Below are 20,676 nucleotides of genomic sequence, written 5' to 3' on the forward strand. Positions count from 1 at the left end.
CTGTTCCTTAATTCGGTTTATTCATTGTGATTTTATTAGCACTCGTGATCTTAAGGCCTAGAAAACTCTAAAGGAGAAGGTAATATTTCATAAGTTGTAAGGAACTTGGTCCAAATCATCATTCAGTTTTAACAAGCTGTTCATTTTCTTTTTTTAATACTGGAATAAATTCTAGCCGGGAGATAGTAACAAAAAGAATAGCTCTACTGGTTTAAAAATAATGATGGCCCGTTTATTGAATGCCTCCAATGTGTGTTGTACTATATTAATGCTATGTACTCAAGAGTGATAAGATTAGGCATTTTATCTACATTTTTCAACTGAAACAAATAGATTTTTAGAGAGTGTACATAACTTAAATTCACACAGTTGGTAAGGGACACAGCTAACTCTGAACGTAATCTGTTAGATGTCATCACTTTGTAGGAGATTGGTAACTGATACCAACTGGCAACAGTGATTAATGGCATTTATTAATGTCTCAATATCTTAAATAATATGCTTTTGGCTTTTACTGTTAATCCTCTTTGAAAAAGACAAGGCTCATATCAAGTTGCTTACTGCTAATTATAAGCTAGGTAGTTTATATTATGCTACCTGGATATAACATCCGTGTTTTAAATATCGATTGGTTGCTCTGTGTGTCTGTGTGTGTGAGTGTGTGGAGTGTGTGTGTGGGGTGTGTATGTGAGAGTGTGTGTGTGTGTTTTAATGTGTTCTCTTTAGTTTTAAGACAAGCAGTAGTCTGCCTATAGCAGAGCCTCATTCATGAGGAAGATAAAATAAGGAACATCAGGGTCAGGATTTAGAGTGGATGGGTCGGTCTCCAAGTGCTTTTCTGAATAATAAAGACATGTTTGCCTGTTTCATTTTACATGCACAATTAATAGGTAGTAGGGCTAGAATTCTAGCCCATGTCTGTCTGACATCAGTGACTATGCACTTTTCACTAGGTTAGACTGACCTTCTAAAAAAATGATTCTAATAATTTTAGTAAATTTGTTTATTATAGTGTTATTTTGTCCAGAAATTACCTGTAATACAAAGCACAACTTAAAACTATCTTTTTAAGCATATAGCAGTTGGGTGTCCTCATTCAGCAAACATAATCTAATGAGGACCTGCCAAGTGCCTGACACTTACGATTTAAGGGCTTAGAATCCCAAAGCTGAGTTCCTACATTCAGCAGATACTCCTTGAGCACCCACTACATGCCACACACTATTCTAGATGCCGGGGATACAATAGAGGGGATATGATAAATAAAAATCCCCCACCTCTTGGGGCTTAGAGCCTCTGATGGGAGGAGACAGTAAAAACCAAAGTCAGCAACTGAAGTAGGTAGTATATTGGACTAGTGATGGGTATTAGGGAGAAAAGGGGCAGGAAAGGGGGACAGAGCCAGGAGGGGTAGACAGGGAAGGCCTCGCTGAGAAGGAGAATCTGAGCAAAGACATGAACACAGTGTCGATGAGTAAGCCAAGGAAGACATATGTTCCAGGCAGGAATAGCAAATGTAGAGGCCTTGGGTGGGAGGAGTGGTGGGGAGGACGCTGAGAAGGGAACAGAAGTAGATGATGAGGGTGTTGGAGTAGCGCTCTTTCAGGCCAGCGTATCCAGACAGTGGAGCTTACTCTAAGGGAAATGCAGAGTCATTGGAGGATTTCAAGCCGAGACGTAACATGTTTTTATTTATATTGTAAAAGGATCAACCTGGCTGTTGTGTGAAAAACACAGTACAGAGAGTGCAGAGGTAGGGAGACCAGTTGGGAGGTATACTGGAGTAACTGGGCAAGCAGTTACTGGATAGTGAGGTGGTAGGCGAAGAGAAGGTGTGATGGCTAGTGGTGGAAGTAATGTGGTGGGGTAGGCTGGGGCAGAGGTGAGGGTGTGGCAGGGAAGGGTGGAGGTGAAGTTATGGCTGGTAGTGTTGGAAGTGAAGGTGTGGAGACAAGGGGTGGAGATGAAGGTATGGTGGGGAGGGTAAGAGCTGAAGGTGTGGAGGGTAGGGGTGGAGGTGAAGGGATGGAGGCTGGGGGTGGAGGTGAAGGTATGGTGGGGAGGGTAAGAGTTGAAGGTGTGGAGAGTAGGGGTGGAGGTAAAGGTGTGGAGAGTAGGGGTGGAGGTGAAGGTGTGGAGAGTAGGGGTGGAGGTGAAGGTGTGGAGGGTAGGGGTGGAGGTGAAGGTGTGGAGGGTAGGGGTGGAGGTGAAGGTATGGAGGGTAGGGGTGGAGGTGAAGGTGTGGAGGGTAGGGGTGGAGGTGAAGGTGTGGAGGGTAGGGGTGGAGGTGAAGGTGTGGAGGGAAGGGGAGGAGATGAAGGTGTGGAGGGTAGGGCTGGAGGTGAAGGTATGGTGGGGAGGGTAAGAGCTGAAGGTGTGGAGGGTAGGGATGGAGGTGAAGGTATGGTGGGGAGGGTAAGAGCTGAAGGTGTGGAGGGTAGGGATGGAGGTGAAGGTGTGGAGGGTAGGGGTGAAGGGGAAGGGGTGGAGGTGAAGGTATGGTGGGGAGGGTAAGAGCTGAAGGTGTGGAGGGTAAGAGGTGAAGGTGTGGAGGGCAGAGGAGGAGATGTAGGTGTGGGAGGCAGGGGTTTAGGTGGAAGTGTGGTGAGGAGAGGCAGAGGCGAAGGTGCGGAGGTGATGAGATGATCACATTCTGGAGATATTCTGCAGGTAGAGCCACAGGATTTGCTGAAGGATCACGTGGTGCATGAGAAAAAGTTACTTTTGATGTTTTGTTGATTTGCATTTTCTTTGGCTTCAGACTCTGGGAGGATGGATTGATTGACTATTCTGGAAGACTCAGGTATATCCTGATTTGGGGAGAATTTCAGGTGTTCACTTTTGGACATTATAGGTTTGATGTAGACTTTTAGTCAACAGAAAAGAAAATCCCGCACTTGTCCTTAAGACTCTTAGGTCTGGTGGCAGAATGACAGATGCATGGTCATAGGGATACATATGCTTGCAGTGGATGGAGGAGACCATTTTATGGGGCAGAGGGAACTTGGGCAAGACTTCTGAGTGAAGGTGGTGTTGGAGCGAGCTTTGAAATATAGGGTGAAAGAGTGCTTGGGGAAATGGGGGGGCTTCTAAACACAGAAGCAGCATAGCACGTTCAAGGGCATTGGAGACTTAGAAGCTCACGCAGCACCTGGAGCACTGTAGCTCATTGGGTCATTCATGACTGTTGAAGCTCGTGTGATGAGGCTTGGGAATCAGGAATAGCTGAGGACACCTGTGGTTGCCTCTACTGTTGTATGGAGGAGAAGTCAGTGATGGGGGACGACTGAAAATACTTCATTTCTTAGAAAGAAATAGCTTGTCGATTCCACAGCTGCTGGGACCCAGCTGGAGAGAAATGCCAGTAGAAAACAATAGAGCAAATGGTCATCTGCGGCCCTGTTTGGTTACTCTTTTATACTCTTTTTCCAACCAGTGTTTCTCAAGCTGTAAAAACGCTGGGTTCCTAGTCCCTAGTTGTGCTAAAGTATATCATAGACTGAATTTGGTGAATGGCCCTTGAAATCTCTTTGGACTCACTGCCGGTCCCACTCCTGTGTGACTCTGAAAAGCTCAACAGGGCTGCCTGGGGGAAAAGAATACAGTGAAGATACTATGAGAAGATAATTGAACAGATTTTCTTGGCATTCAGGATTGAGTAAATAAGAGATTAGATCGTGAGGGCTTTCTAAAATAAAATTTCTTAGGTTCTAGAAGTTACCTGGGGAAAAGAAATTAAAAGAAAATCTGTTAGATGACCAAGTCCCCAACTCAGGGTTGAGTGTTCAGCAAGTTTTTGAGGAGTTGAATTGAAAGCCCTGGGTCAGGTCTGGATAGGTGTCCAGATTGGAGTTGTCACTAAGGCTGAAACTGAAGGTAGCTGGGAATTATCATTAGCAGAGTTCTATTATTCCCCCTTTCCTGTGCAGGCTTCTCTCTCTCTCTCTCTCCTGTTCTCCTCAATGGCAAGCTTATTTCAATTAAAGGGAGGCACTTCTTTGGAAAGAAGAGGAAATAAGATGTTTTCAGCAATAATCGTTACTAATATATGTGGAGAATATCCTTACCACATATGATTACCTAATATTCTTCTCAGGAGAGACTGAGCATGACTGAGATGGAAAAATATCTCCATTGTGAAATACAGCTTGATATGAGTACTGCATCTTACTAAATTTAAGATCTTAAAATTCAAGAATGTAGTCAGCATATACCTTCCAAATAAACCAGAAAAACAAAATGATGTATCCATCTATGAAACGCAAAAAAGCGTTGATTGCTGCACCACGTTGTCATAGTAATCAAAATATGCACAAATTGATAGTCTTGATTAGCGCCAATGGTCTTTTGTTTTCTACTTGTCATTTCTGTCTTCAAATGCAGTTACTCAGTAGCTTTGGGGTGGAGACGGGCCAGTGGTTGGCAAATTTTAGTTTGTGGAAGAATCACCTGTGTGCTTATTAAAAGTGCAGATAATGAGAGCTTACCACTCTCATTCCAGGCTGCATTTTAGAATCCTACTGTAGCTTTTAAAAATTACCTGTGCCTGGAGCCTTCCATCAGAGACACTGTCTGAATTGGTGGGAGTGGTACCCAGGCGTATGTGCTCTGGAGATTCTGTACACCTGAACTTAAGAATGTGTTTTTTCTCGGGCGCTCCAGATGCTTTTGCTCCAAGTGGTCTGAGTTTCATCCTCTGCAAACCTTAAATCTTAACTGGTTTTGCTCCATTTGCTGAATAGTGGCATCCAGTTACGTTAAAGTAGGATGAATACTTAGGTGTATTTCAGATGTATTAAATTATATTAGAATTATTTTTTCTATAAAAAACTAAGTTAAAACAGTAGAATGGCCACTTAACAAAAAGAGTATTTAAAAAAGTAATAAATATAACTTTGACTACCATTCATCTCTAAGAAGAGATACTTTCTTGGTTTGTTTTCTCCTAATCACAAAAATAGTACTTTCGTAGAAAATCTAAAAAAGTGAGTCAACCATCCAGAGATGATCACTCTTCGACATTTTGACTTATCACTTAAGTCTGTCTTTTCCTGGTGGGTCTGGATGTTGAAAACCGTGGGCTTAATCTGCAGCCTCTCCAGGGTCAGTAGCTAGTGCTACCCTCTCCAGCTGTCTGGCCTCTGATGGTAGCTCACCTTTTACCTCCTAAAGAACTACCTTCCTCTCTCAGGGAATAGTTTGATCTGTCTTCCTCTGTATCCTCCTTTTTCCTACTTTAGGTCAGAAACTCAAGTAGGGGCCCAGGAAGCTCTTATCTAGCCCCAAACTTGTGACACTTTCCAGAACAGACACAGCTCCCTGGGAAAATGTGTTGGGACCAGTGTTGTCCACGCTTCTCAGTCTGTTTTGCTTCGAGCAGCATCCCTCCTTTTCAGCTTCTCCTCTTCTGGACCCAGTTCTTTGCCAAGGTCTGCTTTAGAGGAGCAAACACCCCTTTCCATGCATGTTTGAGGAACCCTCTGAACAGAAGAGTTTAAAATAAGGAATTAGTGTAGCTTCTTACCACATAGAAAGCTTCCACTTAGACAGATTTACTTTGTGTTCCTTTTAAATAGATGAGCTAAAGGATTTAAAACTAATTTCATTGTGAAAACTACAGTAATTAAAAAAATTGTCAGTATACGAAGTGAAGCAGGGTTTGCTGTGATTAAACCTTAAAAAAATACCGAGACACAAAGAACCTATAAAAAAATTTAAAAGAGGAACTGCATTTCAGCCTTTCAGTTTTTTCAAATTTATTTCTGAGTTAATCTCCTTTGAACTGGAAATATGTGGATTCAAAAATTGAAAGAGCTATTTATTGGCTTAGTTGCCCATTGGAGACAAAGAATTTAAAATGGAACATCACACCTGTAGCTGTTCTGTCATTTTTGACCATTGTGTGGGACATTCAGCTCCCATAGTCAGTGTATCAGAAGGCGGCCCCAACCACAGGGCGGTCCTTTTATCTACTGAGCCACCTCAGAGGCAGGAGGCAGGAGGGAAGATGGCGGCTGAGCCAGCTGTCTCTTACGGCTTCCATTAACAGAGTATCTGACGCACAAATGGGAGCCCTTTCAGTGCTACAGGTCCACAGTGAACAGCCCTGGAGTAAGGAATCCTTTTATCACCTTCAGAGAACTTGATGAGGCATTGCTTTCAGGCCACTCATTTGTGTGCCAGGGAGACCTTTGAAAGAACATTCTTTATAGTCTCCATCCATTGCTGGTGAAGAGATAAAAGTGGATGCATTACAGTAAAAACAGAATTATTAAACACTTGACCTCACATTTGTATTGAAGGATGAAAAAAAAAAGCCAACAGTCTGTCAGACTCTCCAAGAATGCCAAAGGAGTCCTCCATTTCCTCCCTCTGTAAGAATTGTGATAAATTCTGTTGTGAACGCTTAATTAATTGTGGCGCAACAAAGTCAATGATATAGAACTGTAGGGAAAACCAAATTCCATTAATTTGGCTTTGGGCTACAGAAATGGCCTAGAAAACGTTGAGATCGAAGGGAGTGGGTAACTGATCAAATTTAGCATATTTTATATGAGGGAGAGTTGAAAGCTATTAATTGGTGTGCATTTCTGTTCAGTGCAGTATACCATAAAACAGCCAAGGGGTTTCAGGGGTCAGATTGAATTAGATCCCGTTTCCCAAGACATCATATGTAGACTTGTGACTTAGGATACATTTAGGTTAAATGAAACTGATACATTCAGTCATTCATTCATTTAAATATTTAATGACCCCCAGGCTGTTAATGGTTACTTTGTATGGTTTTATAAGTATTAAATAGAAACAATAATAGAATACCTGGAATTTTTCCATGTATTTTATTTTCTGTAGTGATAGAAGTGGCTTTTTTTCCCTATTTCTTTATTGATTTGATCAAACATTATTCATGCTGTGTGAGTCTTTAGTACTCGACGCCTGGGACTGCTTTCAAAGGTAAGATACAAATATTTACAGGCTGCTTGCCTTCCTGGGTCCCCAGAACGTCCTACTCCCCCTCCTTTGTTTTCTTTCTCGTTCTCACCACACGTGCTTACAGTGACTAGTTTTGGGGACCTGCATGAAGCTTACCATTAGGAGCTAACCACAGAGATAAAAGCCTTGAGACGTGTGTGCAGTTACAGAAAATGTCCTGGGCAACTCCTTGTTCTGCTGTTCATATGAATTTGCAGGGCTCCTAGAAATAAGTACTGTACTGTACTGTTACATTCATGAGATGCAGAAACACAGACTGTTCATTCATTCATTATTTGTTTAGGGTCTATTTGTATGCAAAATTCTCCTGGACAGACAGGGAATTAGAAGCACAGATTATTTGTGCCCAGGTCATTTTGAGACGGTCGTTTTGAGACAGCCATTTTTGTTGTTCTCTCTGTGCTTTGCCCTGCGGTATTGGCACCTACAAAGAAAAACCTGAACCGTGGATTCTTCGTCAAATATCCCCAGATAGTAGAGGGTATATTGCCCCCTCACTAAGGTATAAAGTTGGAATTTTGGCATAACCTTTTCCCTATTTTTAAAATTAGTGGCTCTGTGAAAGAGAGACCCATTTCAGAAGGAGTTGGAGAGCTCTTCTTTGGTGGTGGATGACTGTACAAAGAGTCTGACTCTGTTTTAATTTATTCACTCTCTGTGGTTCACACCTCCTTTCTCACAGATGCAGAGTCAGATGTTGGGTAATAGAAAAATATGCTCCTGAATTAAGGTGCCAAAGATATCTTTTTGCTAATAACTTCTTCTCTGAATAGAATTGGCGAAGAATTTAGAGAAAATATGCTACCTTCTTTTCTCTCCTCTTTTGATTTTAGCAAAGGAATGCTTGGAAATTTTCAACAGGGTTGGACATTTATGTCTTGTCTGATTTCTTATCACCCTGAGGTTTCCCACTAATAACAGCTTCAAAATTGTAACTGATTACAATGTGGGCTCAGTCTGTTTTAAAGCTTGAAGCCACCATAGTGGAAAGTTACAAGTTGTTGGGTATCAAAAAGCAGACTCAGTGCCATTCATGTTTTCTCTAGAAACAACAGTGAGCGTTTATTTTTTCTTTCCCGGGAATAAATGTCAACCTGTGACAGAATGACAGAATCTTAAAGATTCACACTAGATTTACGTTTTTTAACAAAGGAAGACACTGGTGTTGTAATGCCGTATATATACACACAGTAAGTATTTAGCAGGAAAAATAGTCTTTAAAACAAAATATATATATATATTTTTTGAGATGGAGTCTCGCTCTGTCACCCAGGCTGGAGTGCACTGGCACGATCTCGGCTCACTGCAAGCTCTGCCTCCCGGGTTCACGTCATTCTCCTACCTCAGCCTCCCAAGTAGCTGGAACTACAGGCGCCCGCCACCATGCCTAGCTAATGTTTTTGTATTTTTTTAGTAGAGACAGGGTTTCACCGTCTTAGCCGGGATGGTCTTGATCTGACCTTGTGATCCACCCACCTTGGCCTCCCAAAGTGCTGGGATTACAGGCGTGAGCCACCGCACCCGGCCAAAACAGAGTATTACTTTTTAAAAATTTGAATTGATTAATATTTGACTTACAGTAAGTAAAAAGATAAGATGGCATATTGGCAACATGCAATTGCAGATGATCCCATAAAGCAATACCTTTGATAAATTGCCCATTTCTGAAAGAGGAATAGGAGGTGAGGAGTAGGTTTTACAGCATACCAATGTACATGACTTGTGTGGGAAAAACAGCTCTGTTATTGGAGGCAGAACTCAGATTTAATTCTTGATGCTGTGCACTTTATCCTGTGACTTAGACGAGTTGTTCACTAACCTGGCTCAACCCCTGTCCTGTTGAGGTGAGCTGAGCACGCAGAGAGCAGGAGGGAGGTGTTTAACACCCACCTGTGTCTTCCGAGTGACCAGCTTCCTTTATGTTCTCAGGCGTCATCCCCGTTTAACTAAAAAGTAATCACACCATCACACACGGCTTACAGAGAATTATTTCTGTCGAACTCATGAAGATCCTGTGCATTTTAGACACTCAACTTTCCTTTTAGGGAACCATTAGGGAGGATATGATCAGATTTGTTTAAAGTTTAGTTAAGAAGCAAATATGCGGTATTTAAATTATGCCTGACACATTGAGGGCTCAATGGCGGTTCCTCCCTTACGAAGGGTGGTTTATGGTTAACAGAAAATGGAGAAAATAGTTGCTATATTTAATTTATTCACTCACTCCAGGATTCAGTTTACCATAAGTGCTGAATACTTTTGTTCTTATGTATATCATTGATGCTCTAAAATGTCCATTTTGATTTGATCTTTTTGCTTAAAACCTCAAAGATGCTGTTGTGGGGGTGCCTTTGCTAAGGGAAATGATGTCATCAACTCTGAAGTCCATTTCTTTTTTTCTTTTTCTTTTTTTCTTTTTTTTTGTTTTGAGATGGAGTCTCTCTCTTGTCACCCAGGCAGGAGTACAGTGGCGCGTTCTTGGCTCACTGCAACCTCCACCTCCCGGGTTCAAGCGATTCTCATCACTCAGCCTCCCAAGTAGCTGGGATTAGAGGTGTCCACGACCACACCCGGGTGATATTTGTATTTTTAGTAGAGATGGGGTTTCACCATGTTGGCCAGGCTAGTCTTGAACTCCTTACCTCAGGTGATCCATCCACCTGGGCCTCCCAAAGTGCCGGGATTACAGGCGTGAGCCACCGCGCCTGGCCATCTGAACTCCATTTTAATGATAGGGAACACTGGTGAACTATTTTAAGCACAGCTATCAGGAAGCTCAATTGAAATATTTGTGTTAACTCCTGGAAAAAAATTTTTTAGCAGTTTCGTATCTTGGGAACAACTCTTTAAAGTATTTCTGCCATGTTTAGAACAATGTGTGAAAATGCTTGTCAAGTGAAAACGTGTATGTCGGGGGAAACACTGCTCTGTGCTTAGTGAGGTGGTGCTTTCTAAGTCCAGCCCAGGGCAAGGCAGGATTCACGTGCAGACTAATAGCACTGACAGAATTCTTGTGTAGACCACATAGAAACTTTAAAAGCAAGTTTCTGACAATGATGGCATCCATGATAGTCATGTAAAAATGTCATGGAGACTAAAATTCTCTGCCAGATTATGTCGAAACAAACGTGTAAGTGCAGGTTTCATTTATCCATTAGTTGGGTTCTCAGATGAAGTCTAGAAGCATATTCTCTACTCAAGAGGCCAAACTTCTTCATGTTAATCTGTTTTAAATTTGCTTTTTCGGAAGACTGGAGCTGTCACTTAAACCACAGGAATATATCCATTATAAATGAAGGCTGGCATTCCTTTTCACCTGAACTGGATGATTTTTAGAAGTATTGCTGATGATATCGGGTTCACGAATGATTTCCCACGTTAAAGGTTATGGAGCATCCAGCCTAGAAGAATAATTGTCAAAACTTGACACTTGTTTGTTGGTAGTCTCCCTGCCTTAGGGCCTATTGGAAACAATATTTTTGCCACTAGGGATCCCTGTGTTTTAAGAGACCTAACATTTGTGGGAGCTTTTTCCTAACCAGCTTGGTGCATTTCTCATCTCTCACCAAAGCTGCGGTCAGAGCTTCTGATGGGTGCCGGACAGGCACCACCTGCCTTCCTTCCCTCACCTGCTGCCTTGCTCTGGCATTTTCCCTCACCTGGACTGTTGCCATCGCCTAGTCATTGGGTCCCCTGCTCCTACCTTGCACCTGGTCTCAGAAGCCAGAATGACCTTTTAAAAGCATCTGTAAGACCCTGTCATTCCTCACCTCAGAATGTTCCTTTGCATTTAAAATAAAATCCAGCTCTGTAAACCCATGGGATCTGACCCCTCCTCACATCTGCCTTATCTTGTACCCCTCTTCCTCATACCCCCTGCATTCCAGCTACCCTAACCCTAGCCTTCTTTTCATTCCTTGCCCAAGCCTGGGCAATCATCTTCTGTGTCACAGGCTTTATCGCCACTGTGTGTATCTGCATAGGGCAGATTCTTCTTGATATTTCAGCACTGGTTAAATGTTTCCTTCTTGGAGAAGCCTTCCCCAACCATCCAGTCTAGAGCAGCCAGCCGTTTCCTTTAATTGGGTTATTTAATAATGTCTGTCTCTAACTGACACTTTTTATTTCTTGTTTTCCTCCAATTAGAATGTTGTCTCCACTAGAGCAGAGACCTTGTTCATCTTTATTTGATGTATCCCTAGGCCTCAGAACAGCTAGCTGTTCAGGAAATGTTTGTTAAAGGAATGTATTAATGAATGAAGCAATGATATAGCCAGTATTTCTAAGTTAATTCATAAGTTTCCAACATAATGCAAAAAAGCCTCGTCAGTACGTACAGCCATGTCACTGCTGAATGTACACTTTCCTTTAAAATAGCAAAACAAACTCTCAGATCCTCAGAGTCTGAACCTCTTTTCTGAACCTCTGAAGTTCAGGAATCCTAGTCTGGGAACTTCCTTGCGTTTGACAAAGTGTTCACAGTGCAGAGATCCTAGAACAGAATTTGAATTGGTTCTTCTGCCACTCCCTCAATAGACTTAATTTGCAAGTAGTTTTGCCCCCAGGGGAACCCTGTCTCTCCTATTAGTACTGTCACTGAACTCTATTAGAGTTCTCTGCTAACATAGGTCCCCTTCCTCGAGTAGGGGCATCAGCTGCCTCCTTTGCTTATTAAAAGGTATTTGGGTACATGTGGGATCAACCAAAGATTCTTGGTATTTCAGAAGCATAGGCAATTTTATATGCTGGTATTTGGTACCAGTTGGATTTGGAAATATGAACATATAGTGGTAAGGTGGATGCTTCCATAGTCACCATATCTAGATATATATTCTAAACTATATTTGTTGATTTTTCTGCTCCCGCATAGAAGAGCTAAACATTTTTGAACTTAAAAGCTAAAAGCTTACTGCAGATAAACCAGATTTTCCCAATCTACTAAGTAAGCGTTTTTTTCAACTTTTTCAGGTTATCTGGGTAAAGTGTTGCTTCAGTGAACTAAATAAAACTTTAATAGATTCAAATAGTTAATGAAGCCTTCAGCCTGAGCCACACAGCGGTGGGAGAGGTCGGCCGCTTGCTGGAGTGCTGCTGGCTGCCTGCCCTCAGGGCTTTATGCCCTTGGGCCTTGTCAGTAGGATCAGGTAGTATCTGTCTTCACTTAGCAACATTTCTTGAGATTTCTTGCTGTGAATATAACAGTGTCTTTGGTTCTCAGGAATCCTAGAATTTTGGAATTTTACAACAGAAAGGGAAGCCACATTCTGTTGAGGTCACAGAGCAAACGGCAGAGTTGGGCTCAGAACCCATTTTTCCTGCCCTGTCACAGTACCTCCCTGCACTCTTACTTATTCCTCATTGCCCTTCTATCTTTCCGAAGTAGCCTGTGATGTTTGTGTCTAAAGTTTAAAACTAGTTGTTTAACTTGAGACTGAAAGTTAGTAATTTTTTTTTTAATCAGACAAGGGTTCTTTCCTGTAAAAATCCTTTCTGTCCCCACAGACTTGGTTAAAGCCCCCTGTCTGGGCTGTGTTCTCACACCCTGGGCATGGTGCTGGGCTTGCTTCTTGAGGTAATCTGTGTGAATGTGCATTCCTTGAAGCAGGGGACTGGGGCCCGTGGCCTTATTATAGTCTCATTTGGTTTTTGTTTTAAGTTTCCAGTTCTGATTTGTAACTGTGCAACGCTGTTACGAAATCTTTGTCTCCATATTGGTGAATGTTGGTAATCCTTTGTAGATTTACAGTGGCTGTTGTGCAGTTAACTTTTGAGTTATTATGTCTTCACAAAAATTCTGACTTTCTGCCTCTTACATAATCTTAAAAAGTCAGTCAGCTCCATAGGAGTTGGTGTATTGGCCTTCAAGATTTGAACTTAGCATGGCCAAAAAGCTTGTTTTTTACAAACTGTCAGAATTGTCCCCCCATCTCAACCCTTTATTATCAACTTTTTGAAGGTATTTAATAATGACTAGTCCTGAATTTAACCGTTTTGTACTTTGAGGAGTAACTTGTCCCCGCTGCCCCTCAGGGCCTGTGTGGTCTCTGAGTTTGGCCTAGCTTTGAGCTGAAACAATGGAGAAGCCCAGCTGATGCTTTCTGAGATTCCCATGGCTGCCAGATGAACCCTGAGTAACGAGATGACGTCTCCTTAGCGAGGGTCAGGCGGCCTTGCGGGACCTGCCTGTATCTGGCTCACTCTCGGTCCCTTCTCCTCACCTCTCATCACTCTCACACACCCCTTCCTTCCTGCCACAGCAGACCATGTAACCTCACACAAGTAAGTGCATGCGATCCTCCATGCTGTTCTGCTTTTGCTTGATCGGAATCCTCTGCCTAGAACTTCTTCCATTCTTTCTTTTACTCTTTCTCTCTCTCTTTTTTTTTTTTTTTTTGGAGGGGGGATGGAGTTTTCACTCTTGTCACCCAGGCTGGAGTGCAATGGCATAATCTTGGCTCACTGCAACCTCTGCCTCCCAGGTTCAAGAGATTCTCCTGCCTCAGCCTCCCGAGTAGGTGGGATTACAGGTGCCCACCACATACATGGCTAATTTTGTATTTTTAGTAGAGATGGGGTTTCACCATGTTGGCCAGGCTGGTCTCGAACTCCTGACCTCAGAGGATCCACCCAACTTGGCCTCCTAAAGTGTTGGGATTATAGGCATGAGCCACTGCACCCAGCCTCTTCTACTGTTTCTTTAAACACAACTCAGGAGGTGAAATTGCCAAGAGTGAGGTGGATTGGAGTTAGGCATAGAGAGGGAAGTGCTGTCTCAATCCCAGCATGAGCCTCTGGACAGATGGAGGCCACCTGCTGCAATGGGGAGGACAGGAGTCAAGCAGATTGGGGGGTTGGCAGCAGGCAGGGGGTGGTGCAGAGATCAAAGGTTTGGATGGAAAAATGTTCAGTATTAGGTGCTTCTGAGATAGCCAGGTAAAAAAGTGAGAAGAAGAGTTGTATTTATGGATCTGAAGCTCAGCGAGAGGTCACAAAATTTGGAATTGTCATCATATTTGAAATGAAGTGGATGAGCGCTCCAAGAAAGAGGATTTGAAGAGTGAGATGGATTCATAAAGAATTGCGACGTTTAGAAATAGAATATGAGAAATGGGATATGCAGAGACAAGTGGAAATAAGGAAGAGTAGCCAGAAAAGATAGAAGGAAACCAAGAGGGTGTCAAACCTGGAGAACTGAAAGATGAGAAGGGATGCCACCTAGGATTAACTGGCTTGTGGGGAGGTCATGGTCACCTTAGCAAGGTTACTAGAATTATGAGGCATACATTGAAGGGTGAGTGAGTGGGAGGATGTGGTGACAGCAGGAGAAGAAAATTCCTTCCAGAAGCTTGGCACCGCAGAAAAGTAGAGAGGTAGGGCCCTACTAGAGGGAGTAGGAGAGTGGAATGTGAGACCATTTGGTCGTTTGGTTTCTTTTGGTGATTTTCTTTTTGGATGGATGATACTAGGGCATTTTTTTTTTTTTCATGCAATTAGAAAAAATTCAGTAGAAGGGCCAAAGAATATCACTGTCTTCTAGCTTGCTAGCAACTGATGGTTTTTAGCATACTGGTGGATAGTACTCAGTCACAAATACTTACGCTAAGTAGGACCCACTTCTCCTATAAATTTACACTTGGAATATAAAAGAAAAAAAGGTTGGTGTTAAAAAGTTTGTTCATTTGAGTCCTATATCCTCGTTAGACAGGTAAATGGTATGAAGAGGTTTTCTTTTATGAAGTGCTTTGTTACTCTGTAGGAATCCTGTCTTACACATAAATGACAGAAATTTGTATTAAGCATTTTCCTTCACTAAATCTTTAGTTTGTGTCTTTTAATAAAATGCCACTGAATTTTCATGTCAGCAAGAGAGGTAGGTAAATTTGAATACAGAAACTAATTTAGCAGTCATTTAGTTAGGAGATAGAGATTTTAGAGCTGCCACTTGTAAAAGTGGAAAAGATGAGGATTAACTGACTTTTTTTTCTTACTTCTGCAGAATAAAAAATTAGAACTGAAAAGGATCAAAGCCCAAAATGCATGACAATGGCCGTCTTTTTATAGGTGAATTAGATTGGAGATTGTGAAGATGATTTCATTCACACCTGCACAGGCATCCTTTGAAGCTCATTACCTTTTCTTTTGGTGTTCATTTAATAAATATATTCCTGAGAGAGGCATATTGAAGTATGATTTACGTTTCTTTAAAAAAAATTAAGGACTCCTCTTGCCATCTGCCTAGCATACTTATGAATGTCATTACCCCAACTTTTAGGCTTTGGAGTTTCTAGGAATCCAAACCTTTAAAGCCTGAGCAAAACACAATTGTAAGGTAAATTTAGTATCAAGAAAAGACAGTTTCAGTAAAAACTAAGCATAAATACATTTTGTATCACTTTCTATTTGGGATTTCAAGTGATGATATTTGCTTCCAGTAACCCAAATAATTGGCAGATAGTTTGGTGCAAAGTGAACCTATCGGAAGAGACGGGAACTTTGGAAAACAATAGTCTTTAGTTAGTTGGAAAGGGAAAGCTGTGATTTTAAATGGCAAGCACCATCCTAGAAAGCAAGGAATAAGTATAAGAAAAAGAAGAACCAAAGCAGTGTAAATATCTTGAAAATCTAGTTTAAAAGAAATGTTTTGGCATTTGGGTTTAAGAGTGAAGGAGCACACTGTAAACTTATTAAAATAACGAGTTAAAGTTAGACGTATTTTATTGTCTTGTCTTGTCTTGTATTTATTTTTTTGAGACAGAGTCTCTCTGTGTCACCCAGGCTGGAGCACAGTGGTGCGATCTCGGCTCACTGCAACTTCTGCCTCCTAGGTTCAAGAAATTCTTGTGCCTCAGTCTCCCAAGTAGCTGGGATTACAGGCAAGCACTACCACGCCTGGTTAATTTTTGTATTTTTAGTAGAGACAGGGTTTCACCATGTTGTTCAGGCTGGTCCTGAACTCCTTACCTCAAGTGATCCGCCCGCCTGGGCCTCCCAAAGTGCTGAGATTACAGGTGTGAGCCACTGTGCCCAGCCAGACGTATTGTATTTAGATGTTTATAGTAGTTTCCCATTACAAATCAGATTATTGCTTGCTTACACTGGTATATGGGTAGGGAAGAGGAAACAAGTTTTGAAATAGAATTTGCTGATCTAGGCCATCCATACTGGTTTATTTGTAGGAATAATAAGAGCTTATATCCTTTGAGAAATGTGGAATTAGATATTGATTCTAGTGAGATTCCAGCATTAAAAAGCTGTTCATTTCAAAGTTTTATTACTTTATCTGTCAGTAGCCTTGACAGTTTTATTTTATTAAAATTGGCCAAAACGGCAATGATTTGCATTTATTATATTATGCCTTTAGTGCTGGAAAATTAATATACCTAGGAAATACATGACAAGGGCATAGTAGATTATTTTGAGGTATGAGCTGCTGTGATTTGTGTGATATACAGCAGGTAAGGTATTATATGGTATAGTCATAGATGATAATGGTACATTATTTTGTTCTTTAGATAGTTGGTAGGTGGTTGTTGGGCTCTATCCATTTTACATTTTTATTTAGCTTGTGTACTGCTGGCTCTCTGCTTTGGAGATGGTCCTGGATTTAAGACAAAAGCAGATGCAAAATGGTTTCCCGACTAGGATGATAACACTAAAATCGTGGGATATTCATTTTCTCAGGAAATAGAATGAGCAATTTCCTGAGCAAATGAACGCAAGCTAAAGTTGTTGATTTCTGCCTAACGTCACAGTCCAGAGTAGGTGGGTCGTGGTCCATGAGGTCATCCAGAGACCCATGCTGGAGCGGGTGGCTCTGTCATTCCCTGAATGTGACATGTCCAGGATTGGGTTTAAGACCTGCATATCCAGCCAGTGGGAAAGGGAAATCTAGGGCAAGTGGCTTTGTCTTTCTGAAGATGACCTAAACATTGAGTGCATTTTTTTTTTTTCTATTGTCTCCTTGGTCCAGTCTTAATCCACAGCCACAGCTCATTGTAGTCTCAAGCTGGGTGAAGGGCACCTGCTAAATCTGAAAGCTTAATTACCAAAAGAAGATGGAGAACATGAATTCCAGAGAGCATATTTCCAGCACAGACTAGGAGCTCCTTGAGATGGGGGGTAGTGGTTACAACAGGTGCATCTCTTTTCTAAACCACAAGCAGTGCTTGGCTTATATTTGGTACTCAGTAAGTGTTTGGTGCGTTGAATTGACTATTAAAGCTAATCCTTTCCCTTCCAAAAGATGGAATTTGATCAGAGGCTCTAAATTCTGCAGCGCCCCACAACCTTTCCTCCTCCTCCACTGTTTTCTCTCTATATATAGGCCATTTTCCAGGATAAGCTTACAAAAGAGAATATAATATTTACTTTTAAGATTTGCTTGAAAATCTAAAATGTATTATAACAGGAAAAAAGAAAGTCTGTTCATTTTATTTGCATCACTACCTTTCTCTGTATTTGGACTTGATATTTACATATGCTTTGGGCAACTAAGCACATGCCAAATTGGTATGTCTTTTTTATTCAACAGAACGAATATCTGGTGATTGTGAAAGTAACCCTAAATAGAAAACACAGATATAGCATCTAGTTTATAACCTAGATTGGTATTTGTGATGTTCCCTTTTTCTTCAAATTATTAAATATATTTATATATATAGTGAAGATAGGAACTAAGAAGTTACTAGTTATATTTTTGCGCAATTCTATATTATACCAATTATATCATTTGCTTAAAGCACTACAGTAGTCCTTTGCTTATATTTTTACTATAAAATTAGAATTAGGAAGGGAAATTATATGACAATAATGAGATATTTGTACTTGAGATACTTACTCCATGTACCTAAGATAAGAAGTTGCTTAAAATGACATGGTATCTATTTGGCATAATAGCAGCTCTCTTGCTGCTTAGAGCAAAAATCTGCTTTAAAAACATAGTGGCATATCTTATTAGTAAGAGAAAAATGTCATAGCAAGAAATAAGTTATTTAGGTATTATCATGTTCAGTGTCCTGATTTGTCGGCACGTGTGGAAACCGAGGCACGAAATCCTGAAACATCTTGACTTGCAATCTTTGGGAAGATGTTCATATTTTAGAAGGTCTTTTTAAAGGATGTATCAGATTATTATATATTAAGATCTGTTGTTTGTGTACCTTATGAGATATGAGATAAACTTACCACACTCAAGGGAAATAGGGGGAAGCCAGGAAGAAGATGAGAATTAACTTGGGAGGGAAGGAGAGGTGATCCTGCCTGTGCTCCTCCAGCTATGGCCAGTGGAACAGATCCCGAGTCCCTGAAGAAGCTGCTGTTGTACCTCGGTTGCTAACTCCAAGAGGGATCACTGGGTTAGGAGGAAGCACATGGGAAAGGCATTTGTTCCTTGAAGTGTCTGGAGATTTGGGGGGTTGTGAGGGCCCCTGTGTAGAGATAGGAAGGGGGAGGGAAATGAGAAAGAATGTGTGCTTCCATTATTAAATCATCCTTCCAGGCGATTGAAATATAGATGCAGGTTAACAGCAAACATTTTTAATTGAATGTAAGATACTTCATTATTATGACATTTCTTTAATGTCATTTCACAATCTATTGTGGCAAAATTCTAGTAGGAATGAAGCCTGTGATCATTACAAATCAACTTTTCTTCCTAGATAAATGTTAGTTTTGAGCCCCTGGTGGGCACCCATCTCAGTGGGGAAGTTGACAAGTCATCTGTCGGGTGTGTGGAATAGGATAGGGTTGGTAGCATCTCCCTTTCTCCTTGTGGTTCTCTTGAGCTGTTCACAGTGAGCATCCTAGTTTTCTTGCAGAGGGAAGGTAGCTGCACGGAGTGACCTGATCTTCCCTTTTTTTCTGCTTGCAGAACAATCAACCATGACGACTGAATCTGGATCAGACTCGGAATCCAAGCCGGACCAGGAGGCCGAGCCCCAGGAGGCGGAGGGGGCGCAAGGGCGCGCGGGGGCGCCCGTGCCGGAGCCGCCCAGCGAGGAGCAGCAGCAGGTCCTGGAGCAGTTCGCCTCTGCTGCAGCGCACAGCACCCCGGTGCGGAGGGAGGTGAGCCCAGGCCAGAAAACTAATGACTCCGTGTTTGCTGAGCTGCTCTAGGATCATCTTTAACCTTCATCTCTTAGCCCTAGAGGCAGCTATGAGGGGTCATCTGTTGTTCCCATTCTAGCCCCAGGCAGATGAAAATGTATGCTATTTTAAGGCTTTCAGTGAATGACATTCCACAACCTTGCCTGGTAACGCCTTTTAATTAAAACACTGAAACTCACTGAAGTCCAGGCTGGAGATTATTGGTCCTATCTGGATTTAGAGGAAAGATAAGACACCAAACTGACAGCTTTAATTATGCTTGTGGTTGTTTTTCCTTTCAAGCCTAAGGGCTAGAGTGAGTTTGCATTTCCCCAGGCATCGCCCTGACCCTAATGTTGCAGATCTGCTTTTATCATCATCCTCATCATCATCATCATCATCATCATCATTATACTTTAAGCTCTGGGATACATGTGCAAAATGTGCAGGTGTGTTACATAGGTATACACGTGCCATGGGTGGTTTGCTGCGCCCATCAACCCGTCACCTACATTAAATATTTCTCCTAATGCTATCCCTCCCCTAGCCCCCCAGCCCCCGACAGGCCCCAGGGTGTGATGTTCCCCTCCCTATGTCCGTGTGTTCTCACTGTTCGACTCCCACTTATGAGTGAGAACATGCGGTGTTTGGTTTTCTGTTCCTTTGTTAGTTTGCTGAGAATGATGGTTTCCATCCATGTCCCTGCAAAAGACATGAACTCATCCTTTTTTGTAGCTGCGTAGTATTCCATGGTTTTTTAGCAGATCTTCAGGTAGGTCTTTCCCTCCCTATACACATCTATATTTTCAACTCTTTTCCCTGTACATGTTTGAATAATGCATTTCTTTTAAAAGCTTTAAAGTATGGTTTACCTGCAGGCCTTGAATAAGTCCATATTTAAATGTCTTTTGTCTTAAAACTTCAAACCTGGAATCAAAATGTTTTGGAGTGCCAGTTTGTATGTAGTAAAGCAATCTGGTGTCCCCACAAGTGATTGGCCTCTTGTATGTCAGGAGTGTTTCACACTAGAAATTCTAAGATGTTGAGAGAAGAGATATAATCAGCATATTAGTGAAAATCTTTGGAAGTCACAACATGAAACTATATATTTGCAACCTGATTATTTTATTTCTTTACCTAGAGTATTTGCAGGTTTGCCTCTTTTTTTTTTTTTTTTTCCGTTTTATACTTACTAAAAATTTGAGGCCGGGCACAGTGGCTCATGCCTGTAATCCCAGGACTTTTGGGAGGCCAAGGAGGGTGGATCACCTGAGGTCGGGAGTTTGGGACAGCCTGACCAACATGGTGAAACCCTATCTCTACTAAAAATACAAAAATTAGCTGAGTGGTGGTGCACGTCTGTAATCCCAGCTATTCGGGAGGCTGAGGCACGAGAATCACTTGAACCCGGGAGATAGAGGTTTCTGTGAACTGACATTACACCACTGCACGCTGGACTGGGTGACAGAGCGAGACTCTGTCTCAAAAAAAATATTTTTTTTGAGGTAAAATATACATATAAAACTTACCATCTTTTTTAAGTGTACAGTTTAAAGATAAGTACATTTATATTTTATATAAAATATCCATTTTATATTA

At 41.6% G+C, this 20,676-nt stretch overlaps 1 protein-coding gene across 9 annotated transcripts in view; it reads left to right on the forward strand.

Annotated features, from left to right (window-relative positions):
• EPB41L3 (erythrocyte membrane protein band 4.1 like 3) overlaps positions 1–20,676 on the forward strand; it is a 153,687-nt gene that overhangs the window by 37,150 nt on the left and 95,861 nt on the right. For all 9 annotated transcript variants that reach the window (XM_017867911.1, XM_017867913.1, XM_017867915.1 and 6 more), the window contains exon 2: positions 18,863–19,056. In XM_017867911.1, the coding sequence (XP_017723400.1) occupies positions 18,874–19,056 (183 nt within the window). In that variant the 5' untranslated portion in view covers positions 18,863–18,873. The remainder of the gene's footprint in view (positions 1–18,862; positions 19,057–20,676) is intronic.

Source organism: Rhinopithecus bieti, unplaced genomic scaffold (genome assembly GCF_001698545.2).
Source record: "Rhinopithecus bieti isolate Rb0 unplaced genomic scaffold, ASM169854v2 scaffold_3856, whole genome shotgun sequence".
Classification (NCBI taxonomy): Eukaryota; Metazoa; Chordata; class Mammalia; order Primates; family Cercopithecidae; genus Rhinopithecus; species Rhinopithecus bieti.